Source organism: Rhinolophus ferrumequinum, chromosome 23 (genome assembly GCF_004115265.2).
Source record: "Rhinolophus ferrumequinum isolate MPI-CBG mRhiFer1 chromosome 23, mRhiFer1_v1.p, whole genome shotgun sequence".
In the NCBI taxonomy this organism is placed as follows: Eukaryota; Metazoa; Chordata; class Mammalia; order Chiroptera; family Rhinolophidae; genus Rhinolophus; species Rhinolophus ferrumequinum.
The window spans coordinates 20542086-20566719 of record NC_046306.1 but is presented as its reverse complement, the minus strand read 5'-3'; the positions used below and the strand labels follow the sequence as shown (position 1 = coordinate 20566719).

Sequence of the window (24634 nt, the reverse complement as noted above, 5' to 3'; positions counted from 1 at the left end):
CAAGGGCTGAAACTCCCTCCAACTCTTCTGGCCTACTCCTTTGATGCCAGCTGGGGCCTAGGCTCGGTCCTGGGCACGATCCTTCTGGTGAGGGAAGAGTGAGTTACAGGGCATTTGGCTCAAATTTCAAAAGGCCCCTCCCTTACCCATAGTTCTAGAGCTCCTATAGTTCTAGAACCCTCCACTCTCATCACCTAGCTGGTTGCAAGGCTCATAGGTTTTTGTACTTTCCTATAGACTCTGTAGCATTTGAGTGTGGCAATATTTTGTGTATAGATTTCTAAGAACCAACACTACTCAGTCTCCTGCTAGTCTCACTCCTGAAGCATCAGACCTCGTCATACTGTATTGACTGTGTATGTGCCTTTCACCTTGAGCATGCTTCAGGATTTTTTTTTTTAAACCACAGAACTTGAATACATGAGGGAACCAGAATTCATAAAGTCCTATGCAACCTTAAGACAGGAGGGGGTTAGAGAGTCTGTCTTGACTGATGTTTTCAGAGACCCTGGAGAAGTTTGTTCCAGTTTGTATTACTTAATGTCAATACTACCAGCACTTTGCCAAAACTGAGTATGTCAGAGGGACCCGTTTCTAGAGAGAGTCCCAACTACATCAAAGGGCGACTTACAGTAATTCCCCAATATGTCTGAGTGCTCTCTTCAAGCTGGGTGTCCCTTTCCAGCCTTTGCCAGTCTGGCCCCAGCAGGGTATCACATGTGTATGAATGCAGTTTGCTGTTTTGGAGTATGCCTGCTCCCCGGCCCCTGCCTGGAACCCTGATCAATTTGCTCTTATCTGTACTATCTTAGGTGCAATAAGGACCCCACTAGAGCTCTTGGATGCCTCCTCAGATCCATGTGGCTTTATGTGAGGGGACCGAATGCAGACACACTATAAACCTTTCTACCTTCCCAAAATTTGCCCTGCCACCCAGTTCCAAATGGAGCCAAGTTGAGTGCATCCCTCTTGGGTGTTTTGTGTTTAGACTGGCTGAAATGAGGAGACTCTGGTTGACCATGTTGTGACATGTCGACAGACTCAAGGACACAACCACCTCAACCCGGTCATGTGGCATGCCTGTGTACGTGTGTAACAGGATTCTGATTGTTAGACTATAATGTTATTCCTCTATGGGAGAGAAAAAAAATTAATATAAAGAAAAACAAATAAAAATCTATTTAAAGCACATTATACTTTCTGCCTCAATACAGCTGAAGTAGGAGAGAAGCATTTTACAACCTCTAGCACAGTATTATTATTAGGCTGGCTTTGATTCTGGTTGTGTATGTCATAAGGGAAGGAAGAGCATAGATTAGCTTGCTGGAAACAGAGCCAGACAATGTAGCATCTGACTCATAAATAACTACTTTTAGGGGATCCTTACAACGTAAGACATATATAGTAGTAAGACAGTTGAAATAGAGATGAGAATGATAGAGAATCATAGACTCCTTTTGGTCTCAGCCATTTTGTTATGGCAAGGGGAAGGAGCTACTGCAGGGGAAGGTATGGAGTATACTCCTATGTCTAGCTGTAGGAGACACAGCGGAAGGCTGAGGCCCAGATCACGACAAGGACAGGGCCCCAAGTATTTGAGTCCCTTGAAGGTAGGTAGATGGGTAGGGTGGGAGCAGAAGCAGCTGGTTTTGGAGACTACAAATTTTTAGGTAAGAACTGAGCAGGAAAGGGAAACACCTGAGCATGTTGATACTAAGTCACGCCTAAGCCTGATGCAGATGAGGAACAGGGCAGCCAATGTAGTTGACGTGTGACATAACACAAAATAACTGCTTTAATACGGGTCTGCCCCATCTAACCACAGAACTGGACTGAAGGTGGAAAGCTTACTTAAACTGGGCTGGATTCTTGATGCTGTTACAAAGAATCTTGCTGGTCAGTCTGGGCTTATCTCTTGAATGGAGGAGGTATAAACCCAGTTGTTTTGGAGCAATCCATCATGTGCATGGAAAACCAGATGTTCTGAGGTAGAGAAAAAGTGCCATTTGGGTTGCTGATGACGTGCTGTCCTTAGTAAATCCTGGGTGGCCTTTGATCCTAAGTTGATTCAGTTATTTGCAATCAAAGAAATTTGACCAACATATATAAAAGTACCTGGTACAGTGCGATGCTACAAGCAAATGAGTAAATTGTGCCAAAGTGCAAAAAAACCAGCCTCTGGATTCCTTCTGGAGCCAAGCCATTGTTGTACAGTAAGGAACTCTTTTTGCCAAAGGGCTAGTTTCTTCAAAGACACGAATGAGTTGAGTGGGCAAGAAGGTTCATTTTTCTCAACTTGCCAGGTGCATCTCAGATGCAATGAAGACAAGATGGGGTTCTAATTCACAAAGAAGGCTGTTCCTATTCTTTTATGGTCCAAAGAAGAGCTTGCTCATCCAATAGTCCCTTACCAATAACATACGTTTATGTTCTAGGACAATGACATTTATTTAACACATTCAGTATTTCACATTGTACAAACCCTTAGATTCTCTTTATTCACTGGTCCATTTCTACAACAAATACATCCAAAACACTATATAATAAAATTATTTACAACATTTCCAAATGAGATTTCTTTTGCCCCCACTACTGCTATTCACACAGTACTTCCACAGCACAATACATCATTAGAAGATCTAAAAATGCTCACCCTGTACTCTAGGCTGCTTAGGAAATGTGAAAACTAATAACATAATCGCATTAGCTCCTCTCAATACATGGCATAGAAACCTTGAACTTCATCAACACCAAAAGGGTTCAACAACTCTGCTTTCCCCATTGCACTTTACAAAACAGGTTGCAGGGACTAGGAAAAGGGCCACATTATTAAAATGACTAGCTGTACAGAAATGGATTTTAAAAAGTCACAGCTCAAAATTGCTTTTTTATAAAATTCACATACATTTACAAGTATTAAGTCGCCGTCCAGCTTGTTTACTTGGATTTTCTTCGCTTGGATTGCACCACACTGGTTATGTCTGTGGGGGAGAAAGGAAGGACATGTTCAGCAATTCTTTATAGCAGTGACTTTTAGGCAGTCCACAAGAACCAGAACTGACCTAAGTGGAGCTCTATTGGCTCTGAACCAGTTTAAGGGCTTCAAAAGGGGCACTCGGTGTGAAGAGGGTCTCAGGCTTCTGTGGGAGGAAGATATGGTGCTATGTACGAGAGCATGTCAACTGGGGAAATGTGATGGGAGATGGTGAACACGTACCTGGTTGGAAAAAATGGCAGGGTGGGAAGATCTTTAGCTGGTCAACAACCCCACAATCTCGATCACCAGTTCCCGTCACCCAAAAAAATGATGGAGAGAATGACAATGCTTTTGATAAGAAATCAATGAGCGAAGCAAATGAGTAAATTGTGCCAAAGTGCAAAAAAAACAGCCTCTGGATTCCTTTTGGAGCCAAGCCATTGTTGTGCAATAAGGAACTCTTTTTGCCATGCTATAGTCAAAGTCTGTAAATAACATGACCATGACCCTTGGTCAACAAGTGTCTACTGTGGCCTAGCCCGGTATATCAAGGAAGCAATTCAGAGCAAGCCACAGCCTATTTTCTGAGCCTCGGTGAGCCTGAGGGCTTCATGGAAGAGGTGGGAACTGAGTGATTTATACACAGGATAACAGTGACATAAAGGGGAATGAGTGTATTTTAATTCCTTTAATTCCTCTTGCATTATCATAGTGTCTTAACTCAATCTTTTCCTATATTTAAACCATGTTTCTAAAGAACTTTTCCACACACAAGATTTTTTACAGCAATGAATAGAGTACAATGAATAGTTTACAGCAATGAATAGTTTGAAGCTCTCCAAATGTAGACGTTTAAAATCTCATATTGTTCTTAACAAAAATTCACCCTCATTCTTAATGCTGGTCCATAGTAGACATGTTAGTTTTAATATGAAAACAATGTTTCAAAATTACTTCCTATCAAGGAGAAAAAAACGTTTTCTTTCTAACACATTAATATATAAAATGAATCCGATTTATGCATTCCTGGAAACTAGGCTGAATTTTCTGATCTTGCATGTTAGATTCAGTGTTTTAAGCACTTTTTCTTCTCTTTCATATCATATTTTGATAATCCAGACTTAAAAAGTAGGTGCAAAAAACAAAAATTTTACTGTTCTGTTAGCCATAGTAATTGCTAAGAAATGATGACTTTCCAAGAAGTGACCTGGGCAATATTTTCAGGCTTCTGTTGGAAATTTCAATGTCACATATTGAGTATTTTCTTGCTGGGATGTCATATTGCTTGTGCTATGGCATAGAATCGGTCTCTCATTAGTCTTCTGCTAATCAGAAGACAGTTAATCTGACAGGGTATTGCTAATGGTGTCATTTTAATTTCCTGTAAATAAACTAAGAATCTCTCACACAACCCACAACTCCCCATAATCAACACTTTACATCCAACTCTCAAGCTTCATTTTCACTGTAGCAAATTTGTCATTTATAGTAAAAATATAGTTTTGTCTTGAATGAGTGTTCATCCTTAGAAAAATATCTGTTTATGAGGCCAACTTTGGGAGCTTCTCCTTTGTTGTGATATTAAGAATCAAGTGTGTCTGAGAAACACATTATGTGGCTGGGAAAAGGGGTGAGGAATTAGGGGCGATAAACAACCTCAGGCTCTCCCTCCCCCCCCCCACTTCCATCTGTTTCTGCTCCAATGTACCCAAAGATCTGGCAGGCTGCCTATGCTTCTGAGGACGAATCAATGAGCAGGGCCCTGAGTAAACAAGTGATTTGTGCTAGAAACTACCAAAAAAAAAAAAAAAAAAGCCTTTTAGATACTAGGCTGGGGGATGGGAGTGGTGGTGTATGGTATACTTTTATACTTCCATGATATAAAAAAAAACATCAACCTGATTTTGAAGTCTCTTATCACCTTCCCTGGATAAATCTAGCCCATCTGGGTCATAGCAGAAAGTCACTTTTAATTAATCTCTTTATAAATCTGTCTGAAAAGATGAGTTTTTTAATGATTCAATTTTGTACTCCCTCCAAAATGTTGCCACTTTACTACTCTACTGAACAGTTCAGAGAATCTCGAGGCAAACTCTTTAAGGTAAGGAGTTCTAGGGAAGTAATATGGTGGCTGATGGTACCTTCAGGGTTTGCATCAGGCCTGTTCCTAAGGCTGCCCAGCTCATCTGATTGTGCATAATCCTATTCCCAAGCCCCCACAATCAATACCATTCTGGCAAAAACCCCCATCACATATATTGTTGAAAGTTCTCAGTTTTTTAAACCACCAAGGATTTTACAAATGAATGTCTTTACATATATCAAACAGTCCAAGACTAAGTGGAGTTGTATCATTTATATATTCATATTTTGGAACCAACTATATGGTAAAAAACTGAGTCAATAACAGTCTTTCAGATGGTTGTCCACCATGTATGTCCTTTGGGAACATTTAAATTTATAATTTGATAAAGGAATTCAGCCTGATAGCCTTGTTTTTTGACCTTAAGTAAATGTGGCCAAATCTACAGTACAAGGCTCTATTTAATCTTCTAGTATATGGGCTTTACCTTCCGAGGAGTTTTAGAAATTAACCTTGACTTTGCTCACTTCATTGTGCTTTTTACTGTATGATTTTAAGCCAAAATTTGTATTTAATTGTAAAAAAAATTCTGGAAATGTACTTTCAAAATTTTCATGGCTGGTTTCTAAATGATGCTACAAGGAGTGCAGTTTCAGGCAGTTATTGCTCAGGGTTTTCTCCCCTAGGATGTACCTAATTATGTTTGTCATTTGCATTTCCACAATAATAACAAACCCTTCTGTTTGAAGTATCTGTATACCCTGTGATTTTAGATCGTTGCCTCTCAAGTCACTGGCTGTGGGTAGGGAAGGGCTTTCACCCCACTTTGTTGTGAGAGGCATCTTCGGGTCCCCCAGGCATACTCACAGCTGTTGCTGATCACAGGTTGCTCTGAACTTCCTTCATATCAGCCTGTTCCCCCTGGTTTCTAACTTATGTGTTGAACTTCATGTTTTTAACTACTGATCCGTTTCCCCAGTTGAAAATATAACACAAAAGAGTAAATAAAGAATGTTAGGGGAAACTAAAAAAATAATTTCTGTGTTAATGGGGAACGCATCATGCCAGGAAGCAGAACTACTCATTTGCATATTTGTAAACAACACTTCTGATTAAGCGCAATTTTAAAAAGAAGTTCACTCATTCGTGGGAGCTAATTTCTGTGTTTGTAATTAAAAGTGTGCTTGCTTCAGCAACCCAACCAACCAAAAACAAAACAGATTAGAGCATGTTGTATCAACCATGTGGCCCTCCCTGGACCTGCACAGAAATCAGCCACCCCACCTGCTCCAACCTGGCAGTCTAGTAGGCCTTGGCCAGCGTGATATAAGCAACAGCGTGATGTAAGCAAACTCTGGTCTCACAGCAGGAGCATGATTAATGTCACTGGTTCCCTGACAATCAAAAGTTCTCATTATAAGCTACTCATAATATTTCTTAGCTTTCAAGATTCTCATGAAAAACACAGTTTCTGATTTTCTTTGTACATATAAAACCAAAATCTTGGAGTGCAAAAAGACAAAACCGTTTTTGCCCTTCAAAACTTTAAGAAGTACTGATGCTACAGGAAGATGTTTCAGGTTCCTAGCACTACATAGGTCTCCAAATTTGAGGTACATAAACATAAATTTTAGAAATCAGCTTGATATTTTATGATCACTCCCTGGGTATGGGTTCAAATACAATCACAGAAAAGTTGTTTTATGACTTTGGTTCACATTTTTAGATACACCATAGTAGGCCAATAATAAGTATATTTTTTTCTTTAATTTGGATCCAAGAGCTCTAACACTTAAAAACCAAAAGAGCTACAGCACTGATTTCTGACTTAAATGGTAACTTACCCTAGAACAGTTAAGGATTTATAGCCTGAGGGCGTGAGGCTGATGAGATCTACACAGGACTGTGATTCCTGGGGTCTGGCCAGAGATCACCCATCCTCTAGGGAGACACTTACACAGCACCCGTCTGTGCAGGATCACAGTCATTATGAGTCATTATGGCCTCTCCCAAGCCAGTTGCTAAACCTCACATCATGGATGGGGCAGGCATTCCAACATGACTACCGCCACTTTGGGATAATGTCCAGTTTAAGTGTACCGGCCTATTCCCCACCCCCTTTCTGAAACAGGTTCTGACTTTCCATCTTTTCCTGGCTGGCAGTTCTCTAGAGTGGCTCTAATTTGGGCATCTCTTAACTGTCCCAGCTGCTCCTTAACTTTTCCTGGTGTACTGTAAATGACACCTTTAGTATCTTGTGGCTCTGGGCTCAGGTCAAGTCTCCAAAAATGTGGTATGTGTCATCTCTAAAGGCCAACACTTTTTTCCTACTTTAAAGGTAATTACATACCATACTCTACAGCCTACAGGACCTTGATCCTTTGGGAAAGTGAGGAGCTAAAAGAATACACAGAATGGAGGGGAAGAGGATTTTCCCACAGAACTCCAGGACTCTTCCGTTTAGTGCTCTAAGTTTAGTACTTATATACTCTACGATGTGCTTCCTTCTGAACAAGTTTCTGCTGAGCAGATGATTCCCAGGAAGGAGGAAGATAGTTGTTGGTTGCATTTCTATATCTAAAGTGGGGATACGTAGAGGACCTGCCTATGGTGTACGTGATATTCCTGGAGAGGAAAGAAGGCCCCTCCCCACTTCTCCCCTGGCTTTCTGGCAGGCTGAGGTGAAGTGACTTCTACGCCTCTGCTTTACATGTATATGATCTGTAGACCCGTGGCCTATTCCCAGGGGCTCTTGTGAGGCAACATGAAATTCCTGCCCAGAAACCTGACCTGCAATGACAGTTGAGCTCTCAGGTCAGCGCCTGGTATAGGTGCACCACAACCTGCGCTGGTCTTCAGGCTGGCATCCCAATGGTACTTGACTGTTTCTCAGCAGCCCTGCTGATATCAGGCACTTGGCCAGGATCCCAACCTGAGCTACTCAAGCTCAGTGCATTTCCAGAGACGGGCAAGTATCATTCCCTCCCTCAGATCTGGGCATTTGCACACATTGTACCTTTGGCCTAGAATACTCCATTTAACCCCCATAGCTTGGATAATGCCTCCTCATTCTTCAGATCTCAGCTTAAACATCATTTTCTCCAGAAAGCCTTCTCTGACTTGGCAGAGGAGCAAAGCATCCCAGCTATGTGCTCCTACAGTACCATGCAATTTTGCTATCACAGCATTTAACGTTTAACACACTGTATCAGAGCCTATCTTTCTGGCTAGCATATATAGTTGACCCTCGAACAACATGAGGGTTAGGGCGGCCAACCCCCACACAGTCAAAAATCATGTAACTTAAGTTGGCCCTCTGCATCTGTGGATTCCTAGCTGCAGATCAAAAATACTGTTTTCAATCCTCAGTTGGCTGAATCCACAGATGCGAAACCGGGAATACAGAGTGCCAACTGTATAAAAAAATCCGTGTATAGTGTACACACGTAGTTCAAACCTGTGTTGCTCAAGGGCCAATTGTAATTAATATGATGAAGATAGAGATTCTGTCTTTTCACTATTATATCCCCAGAGCCTGGCATATAGTAAGTACTTGATGTATATTTGATAGATGGTTATTCATTTAATAATTACTGATTGTATACCTCTTTGTATTAGGAACCATGCTAGGCAGCAGAGATACAGTGGTGAGCAAAACCAGACCAGACTTCTGCCCTAGCAGAGAGAGAGAGAGAGTGAGTGTGTGTGTGTGTGTGTGTGTGTGTGTGTGTGTGTAAATTACCTATCACATAAATAGACATAAAGTTACAACTGTGGTGTTATGAAGGAGAACATGGTGCTGAGTCCCTACAGCAGGGACAGCTGAGCTAAGGTCAGTGGGAAGAGTAGGATGTTAACAAGGAAAAGAGAAGAAGAAAGAGGGAAGAACACTCTGTGCCACAAGTGTAACAACACGCACAGGCTTGTGATGACAGGGATGAGGAGGGCATGTCTGAGTTGCTGAGGGAAGTCGGATGAGGCTGAGAGAGGCTGACGGGTCTGACCACATAGGAACTTGTAGTCCATGTTGACACTTTTAGACTCTGATCCTAATTATAAGGGTAAATCATTGAAAGGTTTTAAGCTAGGAGAACAGTGAAGACGGGGGACATAGAATTGGGCTACTTAAGATAAAATCAGCAGCTTTTTGTGATGGATGTGAGGGTGACTGGAGAGGTGCCACGGAAGACTTGCCTAATGGACAGATGGTGGCGCCACTCACTGAGATGGGGAACGATGGCAGAGGACCTGCGCCTGGAGGTAAAAAATCACAAGTCTAGTTTCAGACATATTGAGTTTGAGGTCCTGTTGAGGATGTACATGCAGTTGTCTAAGATCTACAGAGGTCTGTAATAGAAATACAAATTCATGAGTCATCTGTGAAAGGCTGTAACTAAAGAAGTGGGGCATGAATGAGATGAGTTAGGGGGAAAATGTAAGTTGAAGAAAAAAGTCAACTCAGGATTGAAGTTTGAGAAAAGCCAGTATCTAATGTCTGGGCACAGAGATTGAGAAGGAGCAGCCAAAATGAGTTGACAGAAAACTACTGATCTGGGTCACAGAAGCCAAGGGCAGGGTCAAAAAGGAGAGAGCAGTCAACAGAGAAGAGAAAACCGGTAGTGACCTTGAGAAAGTCAGAGAAGGTGGGATCAAAGGCACAAGTGGAGGAATTGGCCTTACACTCAAAGAGGGACAGATGCTCTATTATAGGAGGAGCAAAGGCGACAGACACTGGTAGATTTATGTCTTTGTAGTGAGAGTTGAGGGAATTCTATTTTCTCTGTGAAGAGGTGAGTCTCTGCTGAGAAAGAGGGGAGAAAGTAGGGGACAGAGTTTTGAAAACAGTAGAGAGTGGGAAAAGAGAGGTTGACTACTGCAACATAGAAAAATGACGGGCCATATTATTGAGGACCTATCTGAAGGGGTAATAATGAATCAAACTGCCCTCTTATGTTCTTTTTTCTAACAGTGCTTGCTGCTCTTGGGTACATACACAGAAAGTGCACAGTTAAGTGAACTAACAAATTAAGGAAGGAGCAAACAAGCAGGAGAAGTCAAGGTAACTTGACTAAGTTAAGGAACAGAAGCAAAGACGAAGGACAAAGTCCTCTGCTGCTGTGATACAGACTCTGTTCTTCTATTTGACCTACAAGTAGCACCCACAGCCCACTGCTAACCTTTAGTAGAGCTGGAGGCTGAAGCAGGCCGAGAGGATCGCTTCCGATGTCCGTTTTCCACACTTTCAGAAGCCACAGCCGGCTCTTCAGTTCGGGAGTTTCTCCGGCTTGGAGTTTTGGACTTTTCAATGATCTCTTTGGGCTCACTGCTGACAGACGGAAGCACAAAGTTTCCAAGGAGGTGAGGGAATCAAGTCACACAAAAAGGGGCTCTTAAGATAGAGTTTCATTCATAAGGCAGGAGAACTACATAGGCATTCTGGAGAAAAAATATTCCATCCTGGGACAATGAGCAAAATTACCTTTTGTATTACTGACAACTTAAAAGTGAGTCTAGCTTGTTACATTAGTAAAAATAAAGTACTAAGGCATAATGCTGGTGAAATTGTGGAAAAACAGGTAAAAGACATTAAGAATTTCACACCAAAAAAACCCCAACTTCCTCATCCATTTTCCTAACATAACAATATTCCCCTTCAAAAATTAATAGTACCTAAAATCTAAGAAATTACTAACATATACTGGCATTTACTATGAACCTGGTGTAGTCAGATAATGGCTTATTACAAGTCACATTACAGAAGAATACACACGGGAATATCACAATACACTGATGGGATATTGATTGCCCCTACTTCAATCCCCTTTTTTAGTACACAAAGATTTAAAATTGATAATATCCAGTTATTACTGAGGGTATATGGACAAAAATGGATGGAGTGTAAACTGTGTAACCCAGTGGTTCTCAACAGGGAACAGTTTTAACTCCTAGGGGACGTTTAGCAACGTCTGGAGACATTTTTAATTTGTCATGACTTGGGGGAAAAAGGGGAATGGGGAGATGCTACTAGCATCTTTTAGTGCCACCAACCAAGGATGCCACTAAACATCCTATAATGCATGACACGCCCCCCTCCAAAAAAAATTATCTCATCTAAACTGTCAATAATGCTGAGGCTGAGAAACCCTGGTATAATCCTCTGATTCAGCAACTGCATTTCTAGGTGCCTAAGGAAATAAATCTTTTTACAGAGCTCTAATTACACAAGGATGTCAAAGCATTTTATTCATACTAATGAAAAGAGAAGACCTAAATGCTTAACAATAGACTAAATCATAGCACATCATATGCAGTCAAAAAAATTCATGTTGTAAAGGTTATTTAATAATACAAACTGTTCATGATATCACGGTGAGAAAAAAATGTTACCACCATTATGAATAGTATAATCCCATTTTCATTATAATTATATTGAGTATATAGGTAACCACATATGAATGAATGGGTGTAAATATACGTGATGTGTGTGTGTGTGTGTGTGTGTGCGCGCGCGCAATATATAGCATTTATATGTAAACACTATATAGTAGATATAACACAATATATTAGTTCTATATAAACAGTTAGTGTTTATATAACATATGAAACACTATCTATAAATATATTCTGTGAAGAGGACTAGAAGAAGATGAACTAAAATATACGCAATGAATATTGTTCCGTTGTAGGAATGCTGGTTTACTGGCGAGTAATTTTCTTTGTAATTCTCTGATCTGATTTGAATTTCAAGTTTTCTTTAATAAACTTTTTACTACTTTCATGGTATAAAAAAATGCATGTTAAAAGCATTAGAAAAAAAGAAGCTGATTAAATTTGCTTGTAAGACATAGAACTAAAACAAAAGTAATGCAACGACAACAACAAAAACTGGTCAAAGAGATGCGTCCTCTGGGAAGTCTCCTGTGTTTTGAGTTCACAGGCCGTTATTTGGCATTCGAGAGTAGCCATCAGACTATCTAACTTGTTTTATTTTAATGTCTTCTGCCTTCCACCAGCTTATGAGCTCCTTAAAGGCATAAATTATGGCCTGTCAACTATGGCTACCCCTCCGCTGCTCACTCCTGCCAGAGGACCCTTTGCTGGCGGCACTATGGCTGAGAATTTGGCTACACTGTTCACTACCCTAGTTTTATATGTAACAACTGCCCCACAAGCCAAGGCAAGTCAAGGAGAGGTGAGGCAGGAGCTGGTGTGGAATTACAAGTCAGGGGGATTTACACATTCTTTTAGAGGTGGTGAGGATGGCTTTCTGGCTGGGAGCCCAGAAAATGGTCAAAGCCTCTGAGGAAGGAAGATTCCTAAAGGAGGTGCCTCTTTTTCCTGGCAAAACAAACGCCACAGCAATACTGTCCTGGTGTTTATATAATGTTATGAACATTATGTAGTCAATGTTCAGGTAGCTCTAGAAACAAACACCCACAGGGTCTTTTTGGTCTGATTACCTTCTTTTGCTAGCCACATAGTTGGTGTATGCTTGAGAAATGCAAATGAATTCAATTATTAGCCCAATCCAAATAAAACTAGACAGGCAGAGTGGTGTAGTAGAAATAGCAAAGAATTTGGAGTCAGAAGGACGGGGGTCAAGTTTTAGTATGCATTTATTGGCGATATTTAATTCTCTCTAAGCTTCAGATTCTTGATCTATAATAGAAATCTCCATCTTGCCTGCTGCAATACGTGAGTGAAGTGTGAGGGCTCTGGAGTCTGAAGGTCTGCGTTTGAATTTCAGCTTCACTATTTACTAAAACTGTGACCTTGGGCAATTTAGTTAACCTCTCTGAGTTTTAGGTTCCTTAACTCCAAGGGAGAATTTACTTTCCTAATACATACTGTGAAAATTAAATGAGATAATGCATCCAGGAAGCTTGTAGGCCAGTGCATGGCATGGAACAACATTCAAATAAATGCTGGCTATTATTACTACCTCAAAGGGTTAATATGAGGAGTAAATGAAAAAAAATGATTGTGAATGTGTTTTACAAGCTAAGACGATGTACAAATATGACAAATTCTTTAAACTGTTATCTAGTACATTCCTACACTAAAAAAGGAATGACTGTTGGAAAACAATACTCCTCCTCTCCATGGGGCAGAGGTTGAAGCCACAGTTATATTTCATTTTGTTAGGTTATGTGGGGCAGCATCGTATAACAGAAAAAAACATGGGTTTTGAGGTCAGGCCCCACCTGGCTTTCTCCTTCTTCCACCTTGAGGATGAAACAGCTCTACTTCAGGTGTTGCAAGGACTTTTTTAATGAGAACGATGTCAATAGCTCATACATAGTGAACATTTACTATTTACTCACCACGCTGAGTGCTGAACATGTTACCTCAGTTAGTATTTAAAACAATCAGGAAAGGCAGACACTTAGCCACCAAGTTTTATTAAGAGAAATGTAATCTCTGAGGGTTTAGGACTCATGACAACTCCCTACTTTAGCAGGAAAAAGAGACTGGTGCAAAGAGGGAAGGAACAGGACAAGGTGACGAGAGGTTTAAAGGCTGAGAAAGCGGATACCCTTCAAAGAGGCTTATGCCATATTCATGCTAAGTCTGCAGAAATGATCATCTTACCTTTGCCCAGAGACTATGGCAGCATTTGCCTCGAGTTCTGTAAAAAATACAAAGGACAGAAATGAGATGTGGAAGTGTCTGCCGTATATGTGCCCAAGGAGAAGCTAGATGTCTAAGAGAATTCTGAATGCCCTGTTTAGGATGACATGTCTCTGCCCAGCAGTAGCCTCACCCTACATGGTACAGAGACAGAGCTGGCAGAGACACAACTCGGATGTCTGGGGCATAAGACACTTACTTGGTCTATTTTTATTTCTACTCCACACTGCGAAATAATCCTGTTTGGATCAACAGAACTAAATTCACACTGCCTGGTTCATATTTCACCCTGCTATAACTAGGTTAGTAAAATAAGCCTCTTCCTCTCATGTAGAAGAGATTGTTTTCATTCTTAAAATATCCCCACCCTCTTGACACTGTTTTGTTTTTTTTAAAAGACAGTAATCTTCCAATATGTCTTAAACATCTATGAAGAACGCACTCCTTCAAAGAACTTCCTTGTTGAGTTTTAGGGGGCAGACCACTCTGAGGTATCACCTCCAGACCCCATTATGTTCCTCTCTTCCTCAACCTCCCAGCAAATACTCTCCAAGAAAAGAAAAGCTCAGTAATTTGTCAAGCAAGTTTTGCTTAAATGAGCCTCCTATGGGTTTGCCAGGCACTTCTTTCTTAGCACCAGCAGACAAACATCTTCTTCCTCCATTGTATGTCTTTAGGAAAATTCCATCTTTACTAAAAGACTTCCCTGATGCACTTGATAGCAGTGATCTTTCCTGCTTCTGGTCTACCACAGCTCTCTGTACCTGTACCTGGCCCTGCTTTTCGGAACCTCAGCACCTCAGGCTCATAGTATCACACCCTACTGATTACCTGGTAACCTTCTTGAAGGCAATGAAGCCAGAGTCCCTGGGTTGGATTCTGACATCATGGCTTACTAGCCATGTGACCTTGAGCACATTCCTTGACCTCTCTGTGCTCAATGCCTCATCTGATAACCACTTTAACCACTTCAAAGTTAAGATTAAATAACACATATAAAAGTTTAGTATAGCACCTGGTGCGTAGTAGTAACTCAGTATTAGCTATTATTATTGTTGCTATGGTGCTCATGTTGACGCAGCCTTCATGTGAGGAGGCTGGAGAACTCTGCCTTTAATGCACAATGCTGGCAGAAGAGAATCCTTGCTTCTCATCTGCTGTTAAGCTCCCCATATCGAAACCATAAAACCCCTCTCCAAGAAATAGACACCAACTCATAGAATCTCTGCTGCTTTGCTGGCTCTGCTGGAGCAAAGAAACTCAGGTAATGTGTACTCAGAAATGAAAACAGCTAAGTCAAAGAAGGTGATTACAAAGAAATCTTGATTAGCTTGCTCTTTTGGAGTAAAACTCAAAGCTTTTGAGACTTAACACTATCACAGTTAATTCATATAAGTCGAGAACAGAGGGGTTTGGTGAAAGCAATGAGTGGCTTTGGGGTATTTTACGGAGATTTATTTAAGTCAAACTTTTAGAAGGAACAGGATTCTTCGGCCAACACTCTGAGGAAGACATATGACATAATATGGTTAAGGCCCGTTTTCTGGAGTAAAGAGCTGGGACAGGATATCGAATTCCCTTCCCCTTGCTAGTTGCTCCTTTTCTCACCAAAAAGGAATTTTATTATCTACCCCTTCTCTGAATAACCTGCTCCATCTCTCCCAAAGTCAGATATCATGTAGGCAGGTCACAGCTAAGGAAGAATCTGGGTGGCTGAAATGCTTTTTGCTCGTCCATCCTTTTCAGAGGCCTGATTTTACACAAAGAGTGTGCAGTAGAAAGTCCTATCCATCATCACACAGGACATAGCACCCTGAAGCAGGTTTAAACATAATCACAAGTTATACCTTACTTTTACTGGCTTAGACTGACTCACAGTATTAAACATGGTTGCATTGTTTTTTGCTTACAAATTTTGTCAAGTGTGTGAACTGTACTGTAAATGAGATTCTAACATCCTTGTGGAAAGCAGTCATACTTCATTTTTTTGTACTCCTCCAATGACCTATAGTGACAATGACCCCGGCAAGACGCAACTGTAACATACATATGACATTTAGGTGTTTGGCAGTCCAATCTATTGCTGTTATTGCCATCAAGACCCTCACGTGCTCAGAGCTGACCCAGCATCCCACAGCAATTATCTGTCAGATTTCCGTGGACTCCACCTTCCACCTTCCAGAAACACCACTCCTAGTGCTATTTACAATATCTTGGTCATGGAAAGAAACCCAATGCCATCCAGAGATGACTGAAATGACTGTCTCCCTGGAGGAATGGCTACCTCACCATAGCAGAGGTCCTCGGAACAAGCCTCCACTCCTGTCATAATCATGCCATCACTATCTTAGTGCAGTAACACTTGCTACTCCAGTGAGTTACTATATACCAGTCAGTCATCTGCCAGGGTTATGGAACAGGGCAAACTCTGCAATGGAAACCACCCACAGACAACGTACACTGAGGTGCCCTTCTTGAATTCCCTGGCTGACACCAGAAATGCGCAAGCTGGTCAGGGGGGGAAATAACCTCAAAGAGTACTGCACAAGCTCTGCCATTCAACCAAACTCTGTTCTGAAGCAAACAGATAAGAAAGTTTCAGGTACTTCCTGGCACTCTGAGTACAGCAGTGGTTCCTTCGCATGTAACCCATTCCATTCCAAGAGTTCTTCCAAAGGGTGCCTTACCTGGTCTGGTAACAGACCCCTGCAGTGCCGTGGCTGGAGTTTCCTTTGGGACTAAACTCTGTGAAGGAGCTAAGGCAAGAAAAAAAAAAACATACAGGCCTTTTACTTTCTTTTCTAAACAAAACAGAAAGCATTGACTGAATCAAGGGCTAAGTAACTGCTGAAGTACACATTCTCTTAGAGGGCAATACTAGAAGTTGGCTTTGAAAGTACATTTCAAAACTTACTTAAAAAATTAACTACTATAACACTCAGTAATAAAGACTACCACTAACAGTATTTGTTTTTCCTTTCTTGTGTATACAAAGATCACGGATGGAGGGGGCCATGAGGGTAACAGCACTCATAATTTTTACTTCTTGGGGTCAAGTTCTGTCCAGTTTCTAAAAAATCCCAGAGCATACTTTAGTCAGCCACCCAAACCACTTTCAGGGGCACAATTACACGATTCACCTTACCATTTAAAAAATTCTGTCTCATTCCTCTAAAGACTACCCTCCTTGATACCCAAAATGAATCATACAATTTGTTCTGTACTTTTCTATAGCACCTGGTAAGAGCGATGGGCATAAAGCAGGCATTCAATTCATACTTAATAGATCAATTTGATATGTCATTTACTTATCTAATAGGTACGAAGAACTTACTAGGGGCAAGGCCAAGCACTCTTAGAGACCAAATTACATCCTTCCTGTTCATCAGGAACTCAATCTAGTATTGAAGGTAAAGTACACACACGAGGTACACTGAACTGCACTGTGATGTTATATAAAGGAGGTTCATAAGCATAAAGTGCTATAGGTGTCCAAAGCATGGGAGATTGATTCTAGATTGAGAAATGTGCAAGTACATTAAAGGGAGAAATGTACATGTGTGAAAGTACATTAAAGGCTTTGAAGGACAGAGAGAACCTAGGTGCTTGCAGAGAAATGAAATAAAATATACGATATACCCTAGAATGGAAACTTCTTGGATCATAAAGATTAAGGGCATAGATATGCCAGTCATTCAAGAGTATGTTCTCCCATTTTGACACTTCAGTCTAACATTATAGAGAAATTTGGCAACAATAAGTTTTACGCTCTTGTGGAAATTATGAATTTTGCAGATCTCTCTTCCTACTAGTAAGAGTCAATACTGTATTTGTGGTAAGAACTGATTTTGGATGCTTATCTGATAAAGCTTAAATCTACACCTTAACTCCTACTTTTAACTCCAGTATTGATTTCTCACATTTTCAAGGTAAAAGCACAGTAGCCCCTTGAAAAAGAATGGAAACAATCTTAACTAAAATTGAGAATTTTTCCCAACTGCAGGTTTATTTCCCCAAGGCTCACATATTTCTCTAGGCTTATATATGATCCAGATAAAAGTATTTTCTAATCACTTCATCATTATTCTCTTGGTACCTGAGGGGAAAGTGCCGTGAAAGGAAACAGAATGGAAACATTTAATAGCAGAGAATATATTCGTCACACCAAATTATTTTTAATTCTTAGGGCTGACCTCCATCAACAGAACTAGGACCAGAAACCTACAGAGCCAGCTCTGTAAACTCTGTCTCCTGCAAGGGCAGTGAACTCCTTAAAGCCCTTTTCCTTCCCTGTATCTCTGGCACTGAAGAGACAGAAAGAAGGTTAAGTAACCTTTCCAGAGCTCTGTGTGAGGCAATGTGCTGGCCACTTTGTGCTAAGTTCTCTCATTCAATTTTTGTATAAATTCTGGGAGGTAGCAATTACAATCTACGTTTTGTAGGTGAAGTACATGGCTTATAAGAGGTTAAGGAATTTCTCCAACTGCAATTGGTAACCAGTGGAGCTAGAATTTGAACTCTGACCTTACCCTGTGTTCTTTCTGCCCCTTCTCATGGGTGCTTACCACTTGGGTAGGCACTCAAAGCATTTTAACTGCATAAACAAGACAGGGACTATTAGCTGGCCTAGGATATAGCAAAGGTCCTTCCTTGCTTTGGCAGCGTGTGACTGATTCCGCTCGGAAACAGAGCTTCTGCACCACTTAAGCCTCAGAGGAGGAAGAATGTGTGCATGTGGGAGGAAGGGTGCAAAGAGAAGGAGGGGAGAAGTACACCTATGCATCCAGCATTAGGCCACTTTAACCGTACATGGTAAATAATCTGAACTAGATATACATGAATGGAATAGTCTGACAAAGAGATTGCATCAAAAAGAAACTGGTATTTTTTTATTTTTTATTTTTTACCATTTATTACTATATTCTAGTCTTGTGCTAAACATGTTAACACACTATCTCCTTGAATTCTTGTAACTACTTGTCTCCATACTACAAAGGAAGAAACTGAAGTTTGAAGTGGTCATGTAACTTGCCTCAGCCCACACAGCTGGTAAATACTGGTGTTGATATACCAACCCAAGCCGACCTCTCTCTCAACCACTTTGCTCCTTCCATGACTATTATCATGAAACCTGATTTTCTGGAAAGCCTCCTCTGGAGCAGTCAATCAGGAGGAATAGGCCCTGGGACAGAGTACAGTGAGGAAGGGGCTATGAGAACCACCACTGAACTGTTGAGAGCAAGTCTTTATTATGGGAAGGGGAACTGGCAGAAGCTGCTGTTCACATTTAAGAGACAATGTCAAGCTGGAGGTTCACAGTACAACTCTGAACAAATACTGCACTTCTCTGAGCTTCAACCTACTCACCCATAGAAGAGGGTTAGTGCTACCTACCATGGTTTCGTATGAGATGATGTAAGATAACACATGTAAAAAGGCTTCCTTGTAAAACAAAAAACTATATAAATGAAAGGTATATTTCATTTCAGCACCATGTTAATCAATGTAAACTTAACATGGGATTTTAAAAGTCTATTTCCCAAAGTACTTCCAATAAACGAAACACCACTACTGCCATTTAGCCCATTCTTCTTCCTCCAAGTAGAAAAGGAGTTATGGTCTCTCTTGTGGGATAGGCCATCAAAAAACAGACAGGAGATGATGCCAGGCCCGAGTACATACCTATGCTGGGCAGAAGCTCTGGGTGGGATCCCACCTTCTCCTCCATTAGGCCACCTGCAAGGGGCTCAGATGCTAGGCCAACATGATTGTTTTTTGTGGTCGGCGCCGCGGAGATGAGCTCAGAGGGTACCAGAGTGGTTACAATCGAGCGTACACTGGTGGGGAGAGTACCGCCAGGTAAGTTGGGTCCTGCTGAGGTGGAGCCCGAGCCCACGGGGCTAGAGGTCATTTTTAGCAGAGTGGGTGCTGGGGGTGTTGGGGTTTTACTGTCCAGCTCTGTGGGTAACTGCTCTGTTCCCACGAGCCCTGGAGCTGTGGTCTCTAGCCCGTGGCCTTCAGTCTCTCCATCTGCACCATATTGCTCTTCCCCTTTCTCGAGAGAGCCTGTAACTTTCTTACAAGCCTTGGTCAGTAAAATCTGGCCGATTTTGTCCACTTTTCCTTTGCCCTTACTAGATGAAACTGGGCTTCGCCGGTTGACAGAGGAGCCTGGACTGTTGGTCAAAAGGGGAGAAACCATTGCAGTTGACTGTGAAGAGGGCAGAGTGTTCTGATCTGCTGAGGTGCTCACCTGAGGACTAGCCTCATCTGGATTTAATTCTTTTACTTGCTGGACAGGGGGATGGGGAGGGACAACTGGAGTTGTACAAGGCGGGGAAGGCAGCTGAACAGGGGTGGCCCGTGAGTTAAGGACCAAGGGTCGCCCTGTCTGTATGTTTGGAGCAGGACTACTGGAAGGGGCATTAGGCGGTACAGGAGCAGAGAATTTTATGTTCTGAGGTATGTGTAAAGGGCCAACGACTGCAACGGAGGGGGGCATCAAGCCCGAGTTGGTTGTCAGTGGGGCTGCAGGAATTGTGCTTGGCTGCGAGCCTTTCATAACCTGAATGATTGAGGATGAATTGATAAAGACAGGTGTAATGAACTGAGGCCGGGCATTCGACTGCGCAGCTGACTGTCCCTCAGAAACCATAACCTTGCTACCCACATTGGGCATTGTGACGACTGTTGACATTAATGCAGACTGCAGGTGAGTTGGCAGAGCTGCTGCTGATGTGTTAGCTGAAGTTGTGATGGGATTCGAAGTTACAAAAACAGTTATCTGATTTGGGGGCAAGGGAGTGGAAATGGAGGAAGAGCTGACAGGTCTTGAGATTACTGGAGGGATGCTTGGTGCAACATTAGAACTGACCTCACTCAATTCTGGATGCACAAGGGTTGAACACGGCTCATTACTGTGAGGTAAATTTAGAGAGTTAGAGGGTTCTTTAGAAGAAGACGGATCCTGCAGTGTGGGAATGACAGATGCTTTTTTCAGGTCCTCCCCAGAAACTACTGGAGGTGTTACTTCCACATCTGTAAGCCCAGGGGGTTTAATGGTCACATTAGGAGCTCCAGAATTGTCGAGAAGTTGACTTAACGATGTTGGTGCTTCCCTCATAGCAGGAGACACCAAACTTTTGTTCTCTTCGACACTGGGAAGTTTGTTAGGATCCAAAGGTTGCCCATCTTTTTTGGATTGATCTTCAGAGACAACCGTTTTAACTTCTTGGGCAGGTCCTGCTTTTAACTCAACATTAGCCTGCTCCTTCCTACCCTGGGAGTTCTGGCAGTCGCTGTCTTGAGGCACATTCACGCTCTCCTTGTTATCCTCAAGAACGCCCCCCACAGCAGCAACAGGCATGGCAGGAGTCTGAGGATTCAGCCCGCTGTTGTTAGGAAAGCTCCCGGGTACGGGGGGATTGGCCAAAGGAGTGGGACTAACCAATACATTTCTTGGCAACTCCACGTTCTGCAACAGGGTTGCATTTGGTTGAGAGGCCAGAGTAAGTTTAGGGGCTTTTGCATTTTGCCTCCCAGGACTTGGGGTGGTTTTCCTACTGGACCCAGGACTAGACCTGCGACTGTTGCTTGGACTTGCCCGTTTTGTTGTTCCAGAATTAGACTGCTTTCCAGAATTCACCACCACAGAGTCTAATTTGTGAGTTTGTGGGGCAGCAAAATTGGAAGGATTATTCATGGTCAGATTTGAAGGTGCTTGCCCGATGGCCTTCAGAGTTGTTGGATTTAGGCCCTGTTGATCAAAGCCCCTGTTTAAATTTGGCCTAGGAGGTAAAGGAATATTAATCTGTGGGGGGAAGAGTCCTGCTATGGAGGCATTGAGTCTTTCTGGTGATAGACTGATTTCTGAAGGTTCTGTGCTGGGAGGGCGGTTGTTGGGTGTCTGCGGATAATAGGGTCTGGGGCTGGCTCTGTTTGGTGTTTTAGGCCTAGATGTTTGGGTTGGAGCAGCCACATTCGGAAAATGGTGGCCATGAGAGCTGGGCAGGGAATTTATAGGGGGCTGCTGCGGAGCTGCACCTTGAGTTACCGAAAGGGGTGATGGTCCAGGTTTGGGCCCTGTCATCATCAACTGATTCTGGGAAACTACTAAATGTGAAGGCATGTTATTTGGGCCTCCTGAGACAGATGGTACTTCACTGCTGCTCGCTTCAGGGAGTGAAGACATCTCTCCCAGGGGTGAGCTGGCAGGATTTTGCGGGTTTTCCTGGTATACCATTTTCCTTGAATTGCTTCCCAAAGGCGTATTCACAGGCATTGGCATCCTCTGTTTATCAGGTGACGGTGGCACAGAGGCAGGTCCTTGCAAACTGACCATGACAGGCATACTGCCACTCTGTTGCATGGGCATTCTCTGGGAATCCGGGTTCAGGGGGCCTCTCGGGGGATGGGCATTTTGGGAGACTGGCAGCCTAACTGATTTGGGGTCCTGCTGCATCATCAGCATCATCATCATCTGCTGCTGCTGCTGCTGCTGCTGCTGCTGCTGCTGCTGCGACTGCGGCTGAGTGGGAGGTGGCGGCGGCTGCTGCTGTTGTGGCGGTGGCAATTGTGGCTGTGGCTGCTGCTGTGCTGGCTGTGGTGGGGGTGCCACATGCTGCATGAGCTGAGGAGGCATCTGCTGAAGTGGCCTCTGTTCAACTGGTTGAGAAGGATAACCTAAAACAAGCCCCCAAAATCAGGGAAGTTAGATTTTCAGCAAGAAAAGCTTTGCTACTTCTAGAGTATAGCCAAGCAGTACTCATTAAGTGGCACAGATTGTGCCAATAGCTCAGGCACGCCTACTCCCAGGCGGGCAGGGGCAGCCCCTCATTATTTGACATAAGCAAAGGGTACACTGCTTAAGGAAGCAAAAAGCAAAGCATCATGAACCTGGAGCTCCTCAGTCTTCAGTGTGTGAATGAGGCATTACTGTACTAAGACTCTGTGATACACAGACACTCCATGCTATGCAATGCAAGTGGCCCAGTCTATACCAGGAAAACATTCAGATGAAATGAGAAAAACTCCACCAACAGCAAGGAGCTGACCACCCCGCTGTGAGGTCTCATGCAGACATAAATATTTCACTGTACTTGTGAATGAAGTAAAGCATTTAGGATTAATTTTTGTTTTTTAGCACAGATTAATTTTTTTAAGACTTGATTTTGGTGAAAACGCCAGCATTGAAGATAGCCTTTTTATTCTTTCAACAGAAGTAAAATATAAAATTCTAGAATTCAATTCCTTAAGAAAGAGGGATATAAAATTACTCCAATCCATTGGCTCCACATACCATGCTGCGTCCCTCAGTATCAATCCTTTGGGGGAACTTGACTGAATTAAACCGCCCTTCCAACGTAAATCAGTTTAGCAAACAGCAGGAGCTACAGAAGCTGATATACACACTGAAAATAATATGAAGGCAATCAAGTTTTTTTATGGATATACAAATTTTAATTTCCATTTACTTTCTTTCATGTAAAACTCTATTTGGAGCAACATTTTCTATGAATCCACAATTGGAAAATAAGTAAGCCAGAAGCACAGCCCTCAGGAATAAGAAATAATTTCAAGAAAAGAACTCTGAGGGACAATGCCTTATAGATTTGCGGAAGGCAACATCTCAACTGATTCTTTTTTGTGTGAAGATTTTACTCGGCATTTAGAACCCAAACCTTACACAATTAGCAGAAGGGATAAAAAGATCAATAGCCAAGAATTAAGGTGGTTCAGTGGGAAAAAAATGGGCATGTAGCTGGGATACAATTTCAACACAAATTAGATTTATTCCATTGTTGCGTGAAAAAGACATTAGTTTTAAGAAGGTGCAGGGTAAGAACGGTTGGCTCCAGCAGTTGGAAGAAATGCTGCTCAAGATTCTCACAGAGCAGTGACCAAATGCTGCTGATCCACAGGGTCAGTCAGACCCTGTGCTCAAGACCGAATGAATTAATGTCTTCTGGCCAAAGATATCCATGGCAACAATGAGTGCAATGTGTAGAATCCAGTTCTGAAAATTTCTTTAAAAAATCCTGTGTTGTTTTAGGTCCGAGTAACTTCTTTATATTTATAATGCCAATAACATATGGCATTTCCATAGCTTTAACTCAGGTTCCCATTTTAAGAAACTATAATTTCTGTAGAAGCCCCTTGATGTCAGGACTATGACATAAATGCCTTTTATTTTTAAAATCCGGCCACCAGACAGCATAGTAAATACCAAAGACTGCAGCATCTCGAAAGTAATGGTTAAGGGTATGGCTGCTTAAAAATTCCAGAAGCTGGAGGCAGCAGTCCAAAGAGACTGGGGTTGCTGTGATAGAATGGTAGGGGGAGGGAAAGCCAGGACACATGTAGTGCATATAACATAACCCAAAAATCAAATTTATAAATCAAGGAATGCAAACTCATATGCTTTTAGGGGCCAGGATGACAGTGAAGAAGCCAAGTGGGCTGGTATAAAACATAGCAGTCCTCTGGACAGAGCCCAACTGTAGAGCAAACGCTCTGTTTAAAAGCATTTAAATTCAGCAGGTTTTTGTTTGGTTTAAGACACTGCATGACAATCGAAACACTTTACAGGCCAAATTCAGCCTGTAGGCCCCCAGTTTGCAAACTGTAGAAATGAAGCAATGATGTGTGTGAGGACCCCTGAGATTCATATAAGAATTCAGATGTGTCTGAGAGAAAAAGGTATCTTCCTGTTCCTACTACCTTCTAGACATATTTGCCAAAGACTGACCTCCCAGTCTCAATTGTATTGCTGCAACTCATGGATGGGACTGTGCTATGCCCAAATAATTTGTAATAACACAAAGTACTGACATCATGATGGACTTACTTTTATTTTGGGATTCACTTTTAAAATACATAAATTAAGGGTAGATTAAAGTTTATCCCTAAAATAACACCACTCTCACTTATATGCCAAAAAGAAG

At 42.1% G+C, this 24634-nt stretch overlaps 1 protein-coding gene across 10 annotated transcripts in view; it reads right to left on the bottom strand.

Moving 5' to 3' along the window:
- Positions 1-230: 230 nt before the first annotated feature.
- The window catches only part of NCOA6 (nuclear receptor coactivator 6), an 87670-nt gene continuing 63266 nt past the window's right edge, over positions 231-24634 (bottom strand). For 9 of the 10 annotated variants that reach the window (XM_033094433.1, XM_033094432.1, XM_033094437.1 and 6 more), the window contains 5 exons: positions 19374-22373; positions 16379-16447; positions 13653-13689; positions 10238-10386; positions 231-2981 (listed from right to left, as the gene is read on the bottom strand). In XM_033094433.1, coding sequence (XP_032950324.1) covers positions 2938-2981; positions 10238-10386; positions 13653-13689; positions 16379-16447; positions 19374-22373 — 3299 coding nt within the window. In that variant the 3' untranslated portion in view covers positions 231-2937. The remainder of the gene's footprint in view (positions 2982-10237; positions 10387-13652; positions 13690-16378; positions 16448-19373; positions 22374-24634) is intronic. The other variant, XM_033094436.1, reaches the window with a different exon arrangement.